Below are 13,540 nucleotides of genomic sequence, written 5' to 3' on the forward strand. Positions count from 1 at the left end.
TAATCTCTCCCTTTGTTGACTTCCTTCCCTGCCTCACCCAGAATCTCCACCCCCTGCGACCACCACCTCCCCCCTCCCTTGTGAAAAACCCACCCCCTACGGCCACCCCTCCCCCACTCCCTTATAAAATGACGTCAACCCACTCCCTTCGACCACCACTTTATCTCCTCCCACTCCACGCTCTTTATCTCATCTTTTCCACCACCTTTAGCCTCTCATATCAACCCTTGTGAACAACCCCAACCCCCTGCGAACAACCCCACTCCCGTACCCCTGTGAATTAACAACCCCTCGTCCCCTGCGAATTTCGTCATTGTTGATGGTGTTCAATGTTCGTGATGAATTGATGATGGTTTAAGATGGTGGCGACGAGTTGTTTGGCGAGTGGGGGATGGTCACAAGGGGGCGGTATGGTGCTTTCGAGGTGGTGGTGTTCGCAGGGGGTGTGGAGAGATTTTATGAAGAAGTTTGGTGGTGTAGAGTTTTGGTGCGACTGCGTGGCGGTGGTTAGTGGTGTTGTGGGGCGATATGGGGGTGTTTGGCAGTGGTCGTAGTAGTGGTGCCTTGGTAGTGGTGTTGTTTGCAGTGGTGTGTTGGTTGTGGCGTTTGTGGTTATTTGTTTTAGTTAAGTTAATTAAAAGTTAAGTTGACTAGTTAAATTAGAACGAATTAGAATAAGGTCGTGTGCAATTAACCCATTCTATTGGTCGTCAACCTATTTCAACAGGTCACGATTCAACATGAGCGTATTGTGCTAAAAGTTGGGTTATTAAAAAAATAATCAAAAGGTGGGATTAATTTGAGCGACCCAAAAGTTGGGTTACTAATATAATCAATTTTTCCTAAGTTTTTAGGTAGCATTTGTCATATTAAACAACATTAATACTTCAATTAGTATTGCACCAACCTAGTTGTGGAGATTGTTACATTTACCCACTAGTTATAGATAATTAAAAATACTTCATCCGTTTCGTTTTAAATGCAACAAATGAATATTTTATATCTAATAAATAATACCCATTTGTTGCATTTAAAACGAAACAACGGAGGAATTAATTAACTTTGCTGAGTTGTACTCTACTAGGTAGACAAGGTTTTTTCCCTCGGTTGTATAGTTAATTTCTATGATGGGTCACTTTCAAGTTAAAATGAGTCATTTTTTAGGTTTACCCCAATTTTATCATATATAGTACTGTGAGCATGATAAACCCAAGACTATTTTTTTGCTCATTGATCATTTGAAATAATCCAAATGAACAAAATTTATGAAAGGGAGAGTTTCAAATAAGCAAAGAATTAGTCTTGAGTATACCATTAATATGGTACAAGTACACCTCGCTGTATGATGAATGAATTTGGTTAAGAGAGGTTACTTTAAAACAAAATATAATTTTTAACCTTAAACGAGTCACTTCTATTCCCTCCGTTTTTTAATCTACACATTATCACTAGGGGAAAAAACAGAAAGGGCTGCGCAGGAAGGGTTGCGCTTTTCCTAAAAGCGCAGCCCTACTAGTGAAGGGCTGCGCTTTTTTTAAAAAGTCCAACCCTACATAGCAGAAGGGCTGTGCTTTTTTAAAAAGCGCAGCCCTTCACTTAGTAGGGCTGCGCTTGTAGGAAAAGCGCTGCGCTTGTAGGAAAAGCGCAGCCCTTCTTACCTACAGAAGGGTTGCGCTTGTCCTAAAAGCACAACCCTTCTGCTATGTAGGGCTGCGCTTTTTAAAAAAAGCGTAACCCTTCCTAAAAAAATTTGAAATAAAAAAGTTCGCGGGCTTCAAATATTAAGCGAGCTACGTCAAATATATCCCTCATTCTTCTCTCTCCTCTCTCACGTCCCTCATTATGCCTTTCCTCCTTCTCTCTCATCCTCTCTTCTCTTTCATCCTCTCTTCTCTCTCATCCTCTCTTCTCTCTCAAAAACTCCCAAAAACGTTGCGACAAAAACGCTGAAATGATTTGCACTAATCATGCCGACGGAGTCCGATTGCCTATTGTGATACCTTTTCGGAAGCGGAACGGGCCAACGAGTCAAACACACGGCTATGCCGTGATGTTTAGGCTTTTTAAGCCATCCGAGTTCGTTTAAGCATCCAAATAGGCATTTTAAGTTTTTCCGAATTTTTTTTCCTTAATTATGTATTAGGGTTTTGTTTTATGTATTTAAACATTATTAGGTTAATGTTTGGAGGTAGTTCTTGTATTTTCAGATCTATAATGTTCTTGTATACTTCTCTTTGTTTTGATTAATGTTCTTGTATACTTCTCTTTGTTTTGATTAATGTTCTTGTATACTTCTCTTTGTTTTGATTAATGTTCTTGTATTCTTCTCTTTGTTTTGATTAATGTTCTGTATTTTCAGATCTATAATTCTTCTCTTCTGTATATTAGTTTTGTTCCTTTTTTTCATTTCGTTTCGTTCTTTTTTTTTGTTTTGGGTTTAGTATTTTCATTTTTGTTTCGTTTCTCTTCTCTTCTATTTAATTTCAGAAAATGTGAGATTATGAGTAAAAAAATGTCGAATTTTTTTTTTTTTTTTTTGGTAGGAAGGGCTGCGCTTTTCTAGCGCAGCCCTACTTAAAAAGTGAAGGGCTACTACTGAAAGGGCTGCTGTCAAAAAGCGCAGCCCTACATGCCTTTTTCAGCGCAGCCCTTCTTCATTTTTCCACTAGTGTATGCACTTTGACGCTATTAACATACATAATTTTGACCATCATTTGTGATTTATATATAAGAAAATATATAGTAAACCTGCGTGTATCATGCTTATGGTACATCCAAGACTATCTTTTGCTCATTGCTCATTTGCAATTCTCCAAATGAGCAAATTTATTTCTAATCACTTATTCTCATTTACCCAGATGAGCAAACTTTCTCATATGGGTAAATGCTTCTACTCATTTGAGAAAATGAGCAAGCACTTTTGCCCAAATGAGTAAACCTCAAACGAACATAAGTGCCTGCTCATTTTGAAACTGCAATATTGATTTCAAATGTGAAACTAAGTCCACCATTATAATAATGAACTTTGAAACTTCAATATTTGTTTTGCCATTCATGAAACCCAAATTTTCAAATCATATTTTATAGTTCATCAAGTTGGTTGGCTAAGATGGGAAAGAAACTGTCTAGAAGAGTAAAATTTAGAGGTTGGAAACAATAAAAGAGAGAGAAATTTTGAGGTAAGAGAAACAATGGAGTTAAGATAAATATAAAATTGGGAGAAAATTCATAGTAAAACTGGGTGTACCATGCTCATGGTATACCAAGACTTTTTTTTGCGCGTTGCTCATTTGATATTCTCTAAATATGAAAAATTTTACTCACTTGTGCTTATTCACCCAAATGAACAGACTTCCTCAAGTGGGCAAAAATACTCATTCGAGAAAACCAAGGAAACACTTTTGCCCAAAATGAACAAACTTTTTTTTTTGCTCATTTTCCAACCGCCATATTGATTTCTCATGTATAGAACCATTAATGAACTTTGAATTTTCAATTTTTGTTTTTGCCATTAATGAAACCAACTTTCTCAAATCATATTTCATAATCCATCAATTTTTAATTAACCACGATGAGAGAGAAATCATGAATGAGAGAGAAATTTGGAGGTGAGAAATAATGGAGGAGAGAAAATATTTTGGGTAAGAGAAATAATGGAGTTATGAGAAACCTAAACTAGTGTTGATTCTCAAATCATCTTTTGCATTATCGATCATTAATGCCACCATTGAAGAATCTCGAGCACTCTAGTTTTAATTTCAAGCTAAAATTAATTCCACCATTAATGAAATTCAAAGCTCAAATATTTGTTTGTGCCATTCATTGATTTCAATGAAGGTTGGTTAATGTAGGAGACAATTTTGGAGGTGAGAAACGATGGAGGAGAGAGAAATTCGGAGGTGAAAATCAATGGAGGAGAGAGAAATTTAGAGGTAAGAGAAACAATGGAGGAGAGAGAAAATGGAGGTAAGAGAAAAAATGTAGAAGAAGAAGAGAAAAGAAGGTAGAGAAATAAGTGATTATAATTTAGAATGAGTAAAGTTCTACTCGTTTGGAAAATTTATTACAAAATTGTCCTTGAGTTTACCATGAGTATGGTACACCCGGGTATACTATGAATGGACTCTAAACTGGTGTTGGTTCTTAAATCATCTTTTGCATCATTGATCATCAATTCCGTCCTTGAAAAAGTTATGGGAACTTCAATGTTGATTCTTAAATATGAAATTACGTCCTCCTTTGGTGAAATTTGGAGCTCGTTGATTTAATTTTGCCATTCACTAATTTCAAAGAAGGTTACAAAACTGGAGGAGAGAGAACCAATGTAAGAGAAAAATTTAGAGGTGAAAAACAATTGAAGAATGAGAAATTTGGAGCTAACAAACAAATGGAGGAAAGAGAAATTTGGAGGTAAGAGAAACAATGGAGGAGAGATATAAGGAGAGTTAAGAGAATAATAAAGAAGAGAAATGAAGAAGATGAGGAAAGAAGATACCGAAATAAGTGATTAGAAATGCTTAAAATATTGCTCTTTTGAAGAATTTATTACATAATTACCCCTAGGTCTACCATGAGTATGGTACATCCAGATGTACCATGTACGAACTCGTGATTTTCTTAGACTCGATGATATATATTTTTCAAATATCAACTTTTTTTTTATTTTATTAAAAATATTAATGGTCAAAGTTTTATATTGACAAGCGTAAAAATGAAACTATATAGATTAAAAAAATTAGAGGTAATATATAAGTAAAAGTGGTTAATGACAAATGGTTATCATTGTCTAAAAGTAACTTTTTAGCTTAAAGGGGTCACTTTTATATAACTGACTCATTTAGGGAAAAAAGTTTCCCTTATTGTACAATATTTGTCATTTATCATACAAGATCATTGTTTCAACAAATTATATTTCCTCCATTTCTTTACTTGCAATATTTTCCATTTTAAGAAGTTGCATGTTAATTAGAACATAGACATTTTTGGTAATATATTCTTATACACACATAATATTGTCTCCCCATTTGAGTAGTTAATGATGATATATATGGTAATTAATTTATATGTATCTATTATTTTAATAAATATTTTTAAATAAAAATAAATGATTTTATTAATATCAGATTTTATCTCCTTAAAAAGCTCATTTTTGAATTTGAAACAATACATTTGATAAATATAAAAACAATCTTCAAAAGGTCGAATTTAATAAAAGAATCGGTCAGATCTAAGTTCGTCTAACACAACGTAATGAGCATGGGCAACATTGATGTTGTACACTAAAATGAAAAATATATACGAAGCCAGTGTGCAAGACATACAAGTTGCTTGCCTAGTGCACAACTTTTTCCTATTCGCATAATTTTCGGTTTCATTTGCCTATAATTACCTACGTTTCTTCGAACTAAAAAATAAACTTTGACGAATTACAATACGCTTTAATATTACAGACACTTTTCATAATATAGTTCAACACGTCACATCTCATCTCACGATAAAGACATAAACACATCAAACACATTCATCATCATTCAATCTTCCATAAGTTTTCGTTGTAAGCGCCACAATTGCTCCTCCAGAAGGTCATTATTCTCCCAAACCCAAGCCATACAAGTATATTTCTGAGTATCCATAATATTTCCTTTTCTTATTAATTTGCTTGAAATTATGATAGACCGTCGTACACCTGTTAAAAATAATTCATGCAAAACCTTCTAACAATGTAGTAGGGTAAGTAGGATCGAATCCACAAAGAGATGGTCGTTCTAATCTAACTTCTAAGGTATGGAGAAAATAAAAAGATCAGAGATATTATAATTAAGGTTCTAAACTATGAAAATCAAACTAAAAGGATCTAGGGTAATGTTTCACCGTGTTAATAACTAAAATCTATCAAATTATAATCAATAGTTCAATTAATCAGATATCTAGAGCACATGTTAATCCTATGATCGAGTCTTAATGCTCTCAAATCAACATATGCAGTACGATCGATAACATAATCGGATTTGCTAACTGTAGGTAAGCCTCTAAAAAGTAAGGTCTTGGTCAATGCAAACAATTATTAGCAATATTTAATTAGATAATTGATCAGATTGCAAGATTAATAATAAAACAATAATCAATTAGAGATATTGATAACTAATTAAACCATCAATAAATATCGATCAAGAATCATAACGTATAAACATGGATTCCCCAACCTTAGAAATAAAAACTACTCTAACATGACATAAATAATAAAACCTAAATGTACAAAAAAAAAAGCATAATCAAAGAAATCAGTGAAAGAAAGAGAATAAAAATACTAAACTCATGAATTGATGAAGAAAAGAGAAGCTAGAGTTTGCCATGAAAAAACTAGAGAGAAAAAAAGAAGAGAAAACTAAAAACTAGAACTAGAATAAAGAAAATAACGTGTGAGGGAGGAGAGAGAAAGGAAGACTTATTCCTAATCTAAATAATATTAACAAACCTAATATGACTAGGAAAATAATTTAAAAGATAAGGAAAGTCTTGAATAATCATTAAAGGGGCGGATTAGTGATCCGCACGTACGGTAGCAGATTCAAGCAGAAATAATGTAATCTCCGAAAAGCATAACTCCTTGAATAGAAGTTTGCTCGAGGCGTGCCATACTGCCACCTAACATTAGAAAGCTCTTTAACTCTAGTTTCCAAATCTGCTGAAATTATTCAATTCCAAGAAGCACATCAAAAGTTATCATCAAAAGAGTAGACATGACTCCTTTTTCACATTTCTTGTAATAGCCCTATTTATAAGAGCATTTATTAAATGCTGATTATATTTATTAAGTTAATTATGTTTCGAAAATCTTCTTTTATTTGAGTTATAGAATATGAATTTTATTAGCCGTATTTGTAATATATTTGTCATATTAATTTTATGAAGTTATTATTATATTATTTTATATATCGCGTTTAATGAGCAATTTGTTGATTTGTAATTATCCGATTAGGAAATCAAAGTCGGGTTCCCTTCCTTCCTTTCTGTTGTCGGTTAATGAGGTAATAAACCCCTTATTTCTTTTTGGTCGGTATTCTCACCCAAAACCAAAACCCTCTAAAACTAGTTCCCTCACCCCCGTAAAACCCTCACGCCTCTTCCTCTCAGTTGTGCTCCTCGTGTCTCTCTCCTCCTCGTACCTTCTTCCTGACTTGTGCCGGAGTTTCTTCCCCTTACTGCTCGCCGGATCTCCTCCCCAGTGCGTCGTTGTTAGGTTGTTTTCAACTCGTCGCAGCCTTGTGTGGTGCTTGTTTATGCCAATTTCTGATTAGGCAGAACTTAGCTGAGGATCTACAGCTAATGAAGATGCAGCTATGAACAACAAGGAAAGCTAGCTACAAAAATGAACAAGTGCGACAAAAGAACGGGACTCCAAGAAATGGTGACGCGGAATTCACCAGGAAGAAGGGTAAAAAACCGCGGGTGGAATTGAGTCCACCAATCCACTATATCTGAGTATTACATCTTACAGCTTATAACTTGTGCTAGATACACTTTTTAGTATAATAAAGAGCAAAGAAGATATTTGAATGTAAATGATGTCTAGAACTTGTTTTTTACCTTAGATAATTCTCCACTATTTATACAAGTGCATTTTATTTAACGTTGTTTACAATTAGCCGTTTAGCAACTAACTCCTACTATCTTGCCACCATTTCCTAGAATCAAGGAACAGCTCCACCTTCTGCTCAACCACGGATCTCGCCCTATTTTTTAGGCATGACTGCTGAAACAACGTCTATTGACCAAGTCTTGATCAATAATTTATGCTCCCTTTTTGAATTATCTTCCAAAACTTGCGATCACTTGCAATTGCTGTTTCCTGGCTCTCTTTAGTTGATCCCCAGATAGTAATGACAGACGTCTACCTGCACTTTCCAGCTTAAGCAAACATTAGGCCACAACAATTGCCCCTAACTTGTGATGCCAACCTAGGCGCACTTAGTTAAATTCACAAGTTACCAAAAAAGAAATGAAATACTTTAGCAAACAACATCAGTAGCGAATCACTAAACACATGTAAGCTGTCAGCTTTCAGGTCATATGCTAATATCATTCCTGCAATTAGGGCTTCATACTCAGCCTCATTGTTAGTAGCTTTAAAATCACAACAGATAGCACGTACTATCATGTCCCCTTGTGGCGACTTTAGTACTATACCTAGGCCAGCTCCTCTGAAATTCGAGGATCCATCCACATATAGCTGCCAGGATCCGGACTTACCTACTTGATTGATGTGACGCACTTCTTCTTCAGCTGCAGCTGCTAGGTCAGGATTGAAGTCTTCCACAAAGTCAGCTAAATCTTGGGATTTTATAGCTGTTCTAGGCAGATACTTAATGTCATGCGCGCTTAGGGATATAGCCCATTTGGCCATTCTCCCTGAGCATTCTGGTTTCCTTAGTACAGCTTTGACAGGATAGTTAGTCATGACATGAATAGGATGAGATTCAAAGTAATGTCTTAACTTACGTGATGCCATGTATAGAGCTAGTACTAATTTTTCTAGTGATGTGTACCTGGTTTCGGCGTCCAACAAGGATTTACTTACGTAATAGACTAGGAGTTGTTGGCTTTCTGCTTCCCTAGCTAGCACTGCACTTATCGCTTTGCTGCTGACGGCTACATATAGCTGGAGTGTCTCGCCTGTAGCTGGCTTCGAGAGCAGGGCGGTTGGGCTAGGTAAGCTTTTAGATCTTCTAGCGCAGCTTCATGCTCGGTCGTCCAGTCGAATCCCTTGTTCTTTTTCAGCACGTTGTAGAACAGATGGCATTTAGCGGAGGATCTGGATATGAACCTATTGAGCGCAGCTACTCTCCCAGTCAGCTTCTGGATTTCCTTTAAGTTTCGAGGTGATTGAATATTGATCATTGCTTGCACTTGGCTGGGATTAGCTTCTATGCCTCGCTGCGTGACGATGTACCCCATAAATTTTCCTGCAGGGACTCCAAAGGAACATTTACTAGGGTTCAGCTTCATCCCATACCTTTTTAAGACCTCGAAAGTATCTTGAAGTGAGCCACGTGATCTTCAGCTTGCTTTGTCTTGACCAGCATGTCATCTATATAGACTTCCATCGTATCTCCCAGCTGCTTCTCGAACATTTTGTTAACTAGCCGCTGGTAGGTGGCACCTGCATTTTTTAACCCAAAAGGCATCACCTTGTAGCAATAAATACCTCTTTCAGTCATGAATGCCGTCTTTTCTTGATCTGCAGGGTCCATGAGTATCTGATTATAGCCAGAGTATGCGTCCAGGAAAGTGAATCTCTCATGTCCAGCTGTAGCGTCTACCAATGCATCGATATGTGGCAGTGGAAAGGGATCTTTTTGGCACGCCTTGTTGAGATCGGTGAAATCGATACACACTCACCACTTGCCATTTTTCTTGTCGACGACAACCACATTAGCTAGCCAATCTGGATACTTGACTTCTCTGATCTTCCCAGCTTTCAGCAGCTTCTCTACTTCCTCATTGACTATTAAATTTCTTTCTGGCGCGAACTTCCTCCTTTTTTGCTTGACAGGTTTACAGTTGGGGTCACCGTTTAGCTTATGAGTGATGATGTCAGGTTCAAAGCCTACCATATCTTCATGACTCCATGCAAAACAACTTATATTCTCTCTCAGGAATTCAATGATCCGCTGCCTTTCTTCAGCTGGTAGGGATGCCCCAATTTGAACAGTCTGCTCTGGCTTTGCTGGGTCCAGCGCTACTTCATCTACATCTTGCTCTACTGGTTTAGCTGGCACTGGACCTTGCTGTAATTGCTAGCTGGACTCTTTCTTTGCTTTGAGGGATATGCTATAACATTCTCTTGCCAGCTTGCGATCGCCCTTGATTTCTTGCACTCCCCATTTGGTAGGGAATTTGATAGTTTGATGATAGTTTGATGGCACAGCTCGCATTTTATGAATCCATGGTGTCCCCATAATGATATTATATGCTGAGGGGAATCCACCCCATTGAATTTAGTCTGCAAGTTGACTCCTTTTGCATAGGTAGGTAGTATGATTTCCCCGAGCGTTGTAGCTGGCTCGCCATTGAATATGAATAAGACGGTTGCTTTTTTGAGGATGTCAGCTTCCTGCAGTCCCATGCTTTCGAGGGCACTTTTGAATATGATATTAGCTGAGCTGCCGTTGTCTATTAACACTCTCTTCATAAGGGAGTTGCTGATGGTGAGGGATACGACAAGGCCATCATGGTGGTCAGCTTCTTCATCTCCATCCTCCTCGTCAAAGCTGATGGTCATGTTTCTGAGCTTTTTCTCCTTTGCACTTCTATATTGCTTTGGTACAGCTTTGGAGCCTTCTCGGGCGAATCTTTTAGCTGCAGAGTAGGTTACTCCACATATTTCTGATCCACCAGAGATAGAATTGATTACCTTATCATGCGTAGGCTCAGGTGGAGGACGAGGTTGTTGCTGGCTGGGACCGAATTTATTCTCTTGTTGTCCTTTCTTCCCCATGAGATGCTCTAGATAGCCTTTCTTAAGCAGCCAAGCCACTTCTTTCTTGAGGGCGTTGCAGTCCTCCGTGCGATGGCCATGGTCGCCATGATAGTTGGACCATTTGGTGGTGTCTTTCTCGCTATTTGGCATGTCGCTCTTGCGTGGCCACCTGGCCGTTGTCCCTAGCTTTTCAAGCGCGTTCACTACGCCTCCTGCATCCATGTTAAAGCAATAGGAAGCAATAGACGGGTATTCATTGTCAGTAGATTTACCTGCAGCCTTGCTGGCTACGCTGTTGGTTTCACGCTTTTGATAAGGCTGGTGACGCCAGTCATTCTTCTTCTAGCTTTGGGCTTTTCGATCGTAGCTGGGCTCACCCCCGTACCTAAACACCTCGTCTTCTTCGACGCGGATTTCAGCCATAGCTCGAGCCCTAACCTCCTCGAACATGTTGTAGGGGTACCTGGTCAATTCATAATATAACCTGGATTTGTACGTTAAGCCCCTTCTGAATGCTTCGATGGCATTAGGAATATCGAGGCTTTTGACTGAGATCATCTCCTTGTTGAACCGGTCCAGGTATGGCCTCACAGCTTCATTTGTCTTCTAAGTAATCCGGTACAGGTCGCCTGTATGTTTTTCCAGGACCCTGCTGCTGGCAAACTGTAGATAGAACTTGTTAATCAGAGCAGCTAAGTTTGGGATACTACCTGGTTTAAGGCTTATTAGCCATTGTAGAGCTGGTCCGGATAAGGTGGCTCCAAACGATTTGCACATGGTGGCCTCTAGGAGGTGCTCAGGAATGGATGAGGTCCACATCTTCTGCTTGTACTACGCTACATGATCATAGGGGTCCGCAGCTCCATCATACAGCTTATTAGGCTGGGACACGTTGATCTTCTTGGGGATCCTGGCCCTTGCAATTTCATAAATGAAGGGGGACTGCGCATAGCCATTGGGAGATTCCTCAGCTACGGGAGTTGGTGCTCCAGGCAACTAACTTCGCCAGCATGCGGAGTATCTTCCTATTTTGAGATTCCAGGAGTGCCATCTTCTTAGCGGCAGGATCTGCTTCCTCTTCGTCGGATCCAGTCTCATTCCCCTCATCTTCATCTTCGCTAGTGCTGGAGTCATCGAGATTGAGATTACAGGGGGTCAGTCCCTGGCCACGGGGCTTGGGAGTTTTGCTGCTTTTGACGGACTCCAGCTCCTTTCTGAGACTATCAATAGTCTGCTGAGTTTCAGATTGAGTGCGACGAAGATCTTCTTGAGCTTTCAGCAAAGCAGCCTTCATCATTTCGACAGTATCATCAGCCATTTTTTCTAGAATGAAATGCGTGTATTTTCTTTTTGGGATTTTTATGAAAATTTAGCTGTAGAGCCCCACGGTGGGCGCCAAACTGTTTATGCCAAATTCTGATCAGGCAGAACTTAGCTGAGGATCTACAGCTAATGAAGATACAGCTATGAACAACAAGGAAAGCTAGCTACAAAAATGAACAAGTGCGAAAAAAGAACGGGACACCAAGAAATGGTGACGCGGAAAACCCCACGAAGAAGGGTAAAAAACCGCGGGTGGAATTGAGTCCACCAATCCACTATATCTGAGTATTCCAGCTTATAGCTTATAACTTGTGCTAGATACACTTTTTAGTATTGTAAAGAGCAAAGAAGATATTTGAATGTAAATGATCTCTAAAACTTGTTTTTTCCCTTAGATAATTCTCCACTATTTATACAAGTGCATTTTATTTAACGTTGTTTACAATTAGCCGTTTAGCAACTAACTCCTACTATCTTGCCACCATTTCCTAGAATCAAGGAACAGCTCCACCTTCTGCTCAACCACGGATCTCGCCCTATTTTTTAGGCATGACTGCTGAAACAACGTCTATTGACCAAGTCTTGATCAATAACTTATGCTCCCTTTTTGAATTATCTTCCAGATTTGCGATCACTTGAAATTGCTGTTACCTGGCTCTCTTTAGCTGATCCCCAGATAGTAATCACGGATGCCTACCTGCACTTTCCAGCTTAGGCAAACATTAGGCCACAACAGTGTTCGTGTTCTCTCTCTCTCTTGCCTCTATTTCCCGCGTCGTTGATGTTGTTGTTTAGCGGCACTGCTGCACAGTCTTCAATTCGGTTCGTGGTGGTGGTGCCACCGCTGCTGGGACTGTTATTGTTGCTCGTGTGTCCCATCCCACATCCTTTTGTTGTTGCTGCTGTTTGTCGTTGTGTTGCTGCTGTCGTTGTTGCCTTTGTGGCATCCTTGGCGCCACCGTTGACTGATGCTACCATCACCTTGTTGTTGGTGATGCTGGTTGTTGCCGCTGCCGGAACCTAGTCCCTACCCTTGTCGTGGTCTCCTCTGCTCTTGAAGCAGAGGTAATGACTACCTCTTTCTTTTCCTCTTGAAATTATGATTTCAAGTTTTGTAACTCAATCCCAAGTTGTTGTTGTTTGTGCTGTTGTGTATTGTTGTTGTTGTTAATGCGCTGTTGTTATTATTGTTGTTGCTCTATTGTAGTGGTGTTGTAGGGTTGTTGTTGTTCTGTCGCTGTGGTATTGTTGTTGTTAGGGTTGTTGGGGTGGTGGTGTTGTGCCACTGTTGTTGGGTGGTGGTTGTTGTATTGTTAGGTTGTGGTTGTACGTTGTGGTATTGTTGTTGTTCTTGATTTAGGTAAGGTTGTGAGTTAAGTTTTAGTTAGTTTGGTTCAATAATTAGAATTCTCATTATGATTTGAAGATTATGGAATTGGGATGGTTAGTGTAGATAATTTCTAAATTGGGAATTGGTTATGATTGTGTTTTTAGTTTAGATTAGTTTAAGATTGGTTATTGATTACTTTTATTGTTATGAAGGTTAAGGATTGTTATGAATTTCAAGTGAGTTGATGAAGTTACGAAGTTAGATCTTAAAGTTCTTATCGGTCAGAGCTAAAGAAGGTTACGCGTATGAGGTAACTTTTATGTTCAGTAAAATAATTTACTCATGCCCTTCTGTGTAGATCTCTGTGTTCTGTTTTCGTAAATAACTTCGTACTATGGCCATAGTTA

The 13,540-nt window shown here is 38.6% G+C and overlaps 1 protein-coding gene across 1 annotated transcript; it reads right to left on the minus strand.

Moving 5' to 3' along the window:
• Positions 1 to 9,760: 9,760 nt before the first annotated feature.
• On the minus strand, positions 9,761 to 10,702 carry LOC104893348 (uncharacterized). The gene has a single exon (XM_010679444.1). The coding sequence runs from the start codon at positions 10,700 to 10,702 to the stop codon at positions 9,761 to 9,763; it is 942 nt and encodes a 313-aa protein (XP_010677746.1).
• Positions 10,703 to 13,540: the final 2,838 nt, after the last annotated feature.

The sequence above is a fragment of the Beta vulgaris genome, chromosome 5 (assembly GCF_026745355.1).
Source record: "Beta vulgaris subsp. vulgaris cultivar EL10 chromosome 5, EL10.2, whole genome shotgun sequence".
NCBI classification, from domain to species: domain Eukaryota; kingdom Viridiplantae; phylum Streptophyta; class Magnoliopsida; order Caryophyllales; family Amaranthaceae; genus Beta; species Beta vulgaris.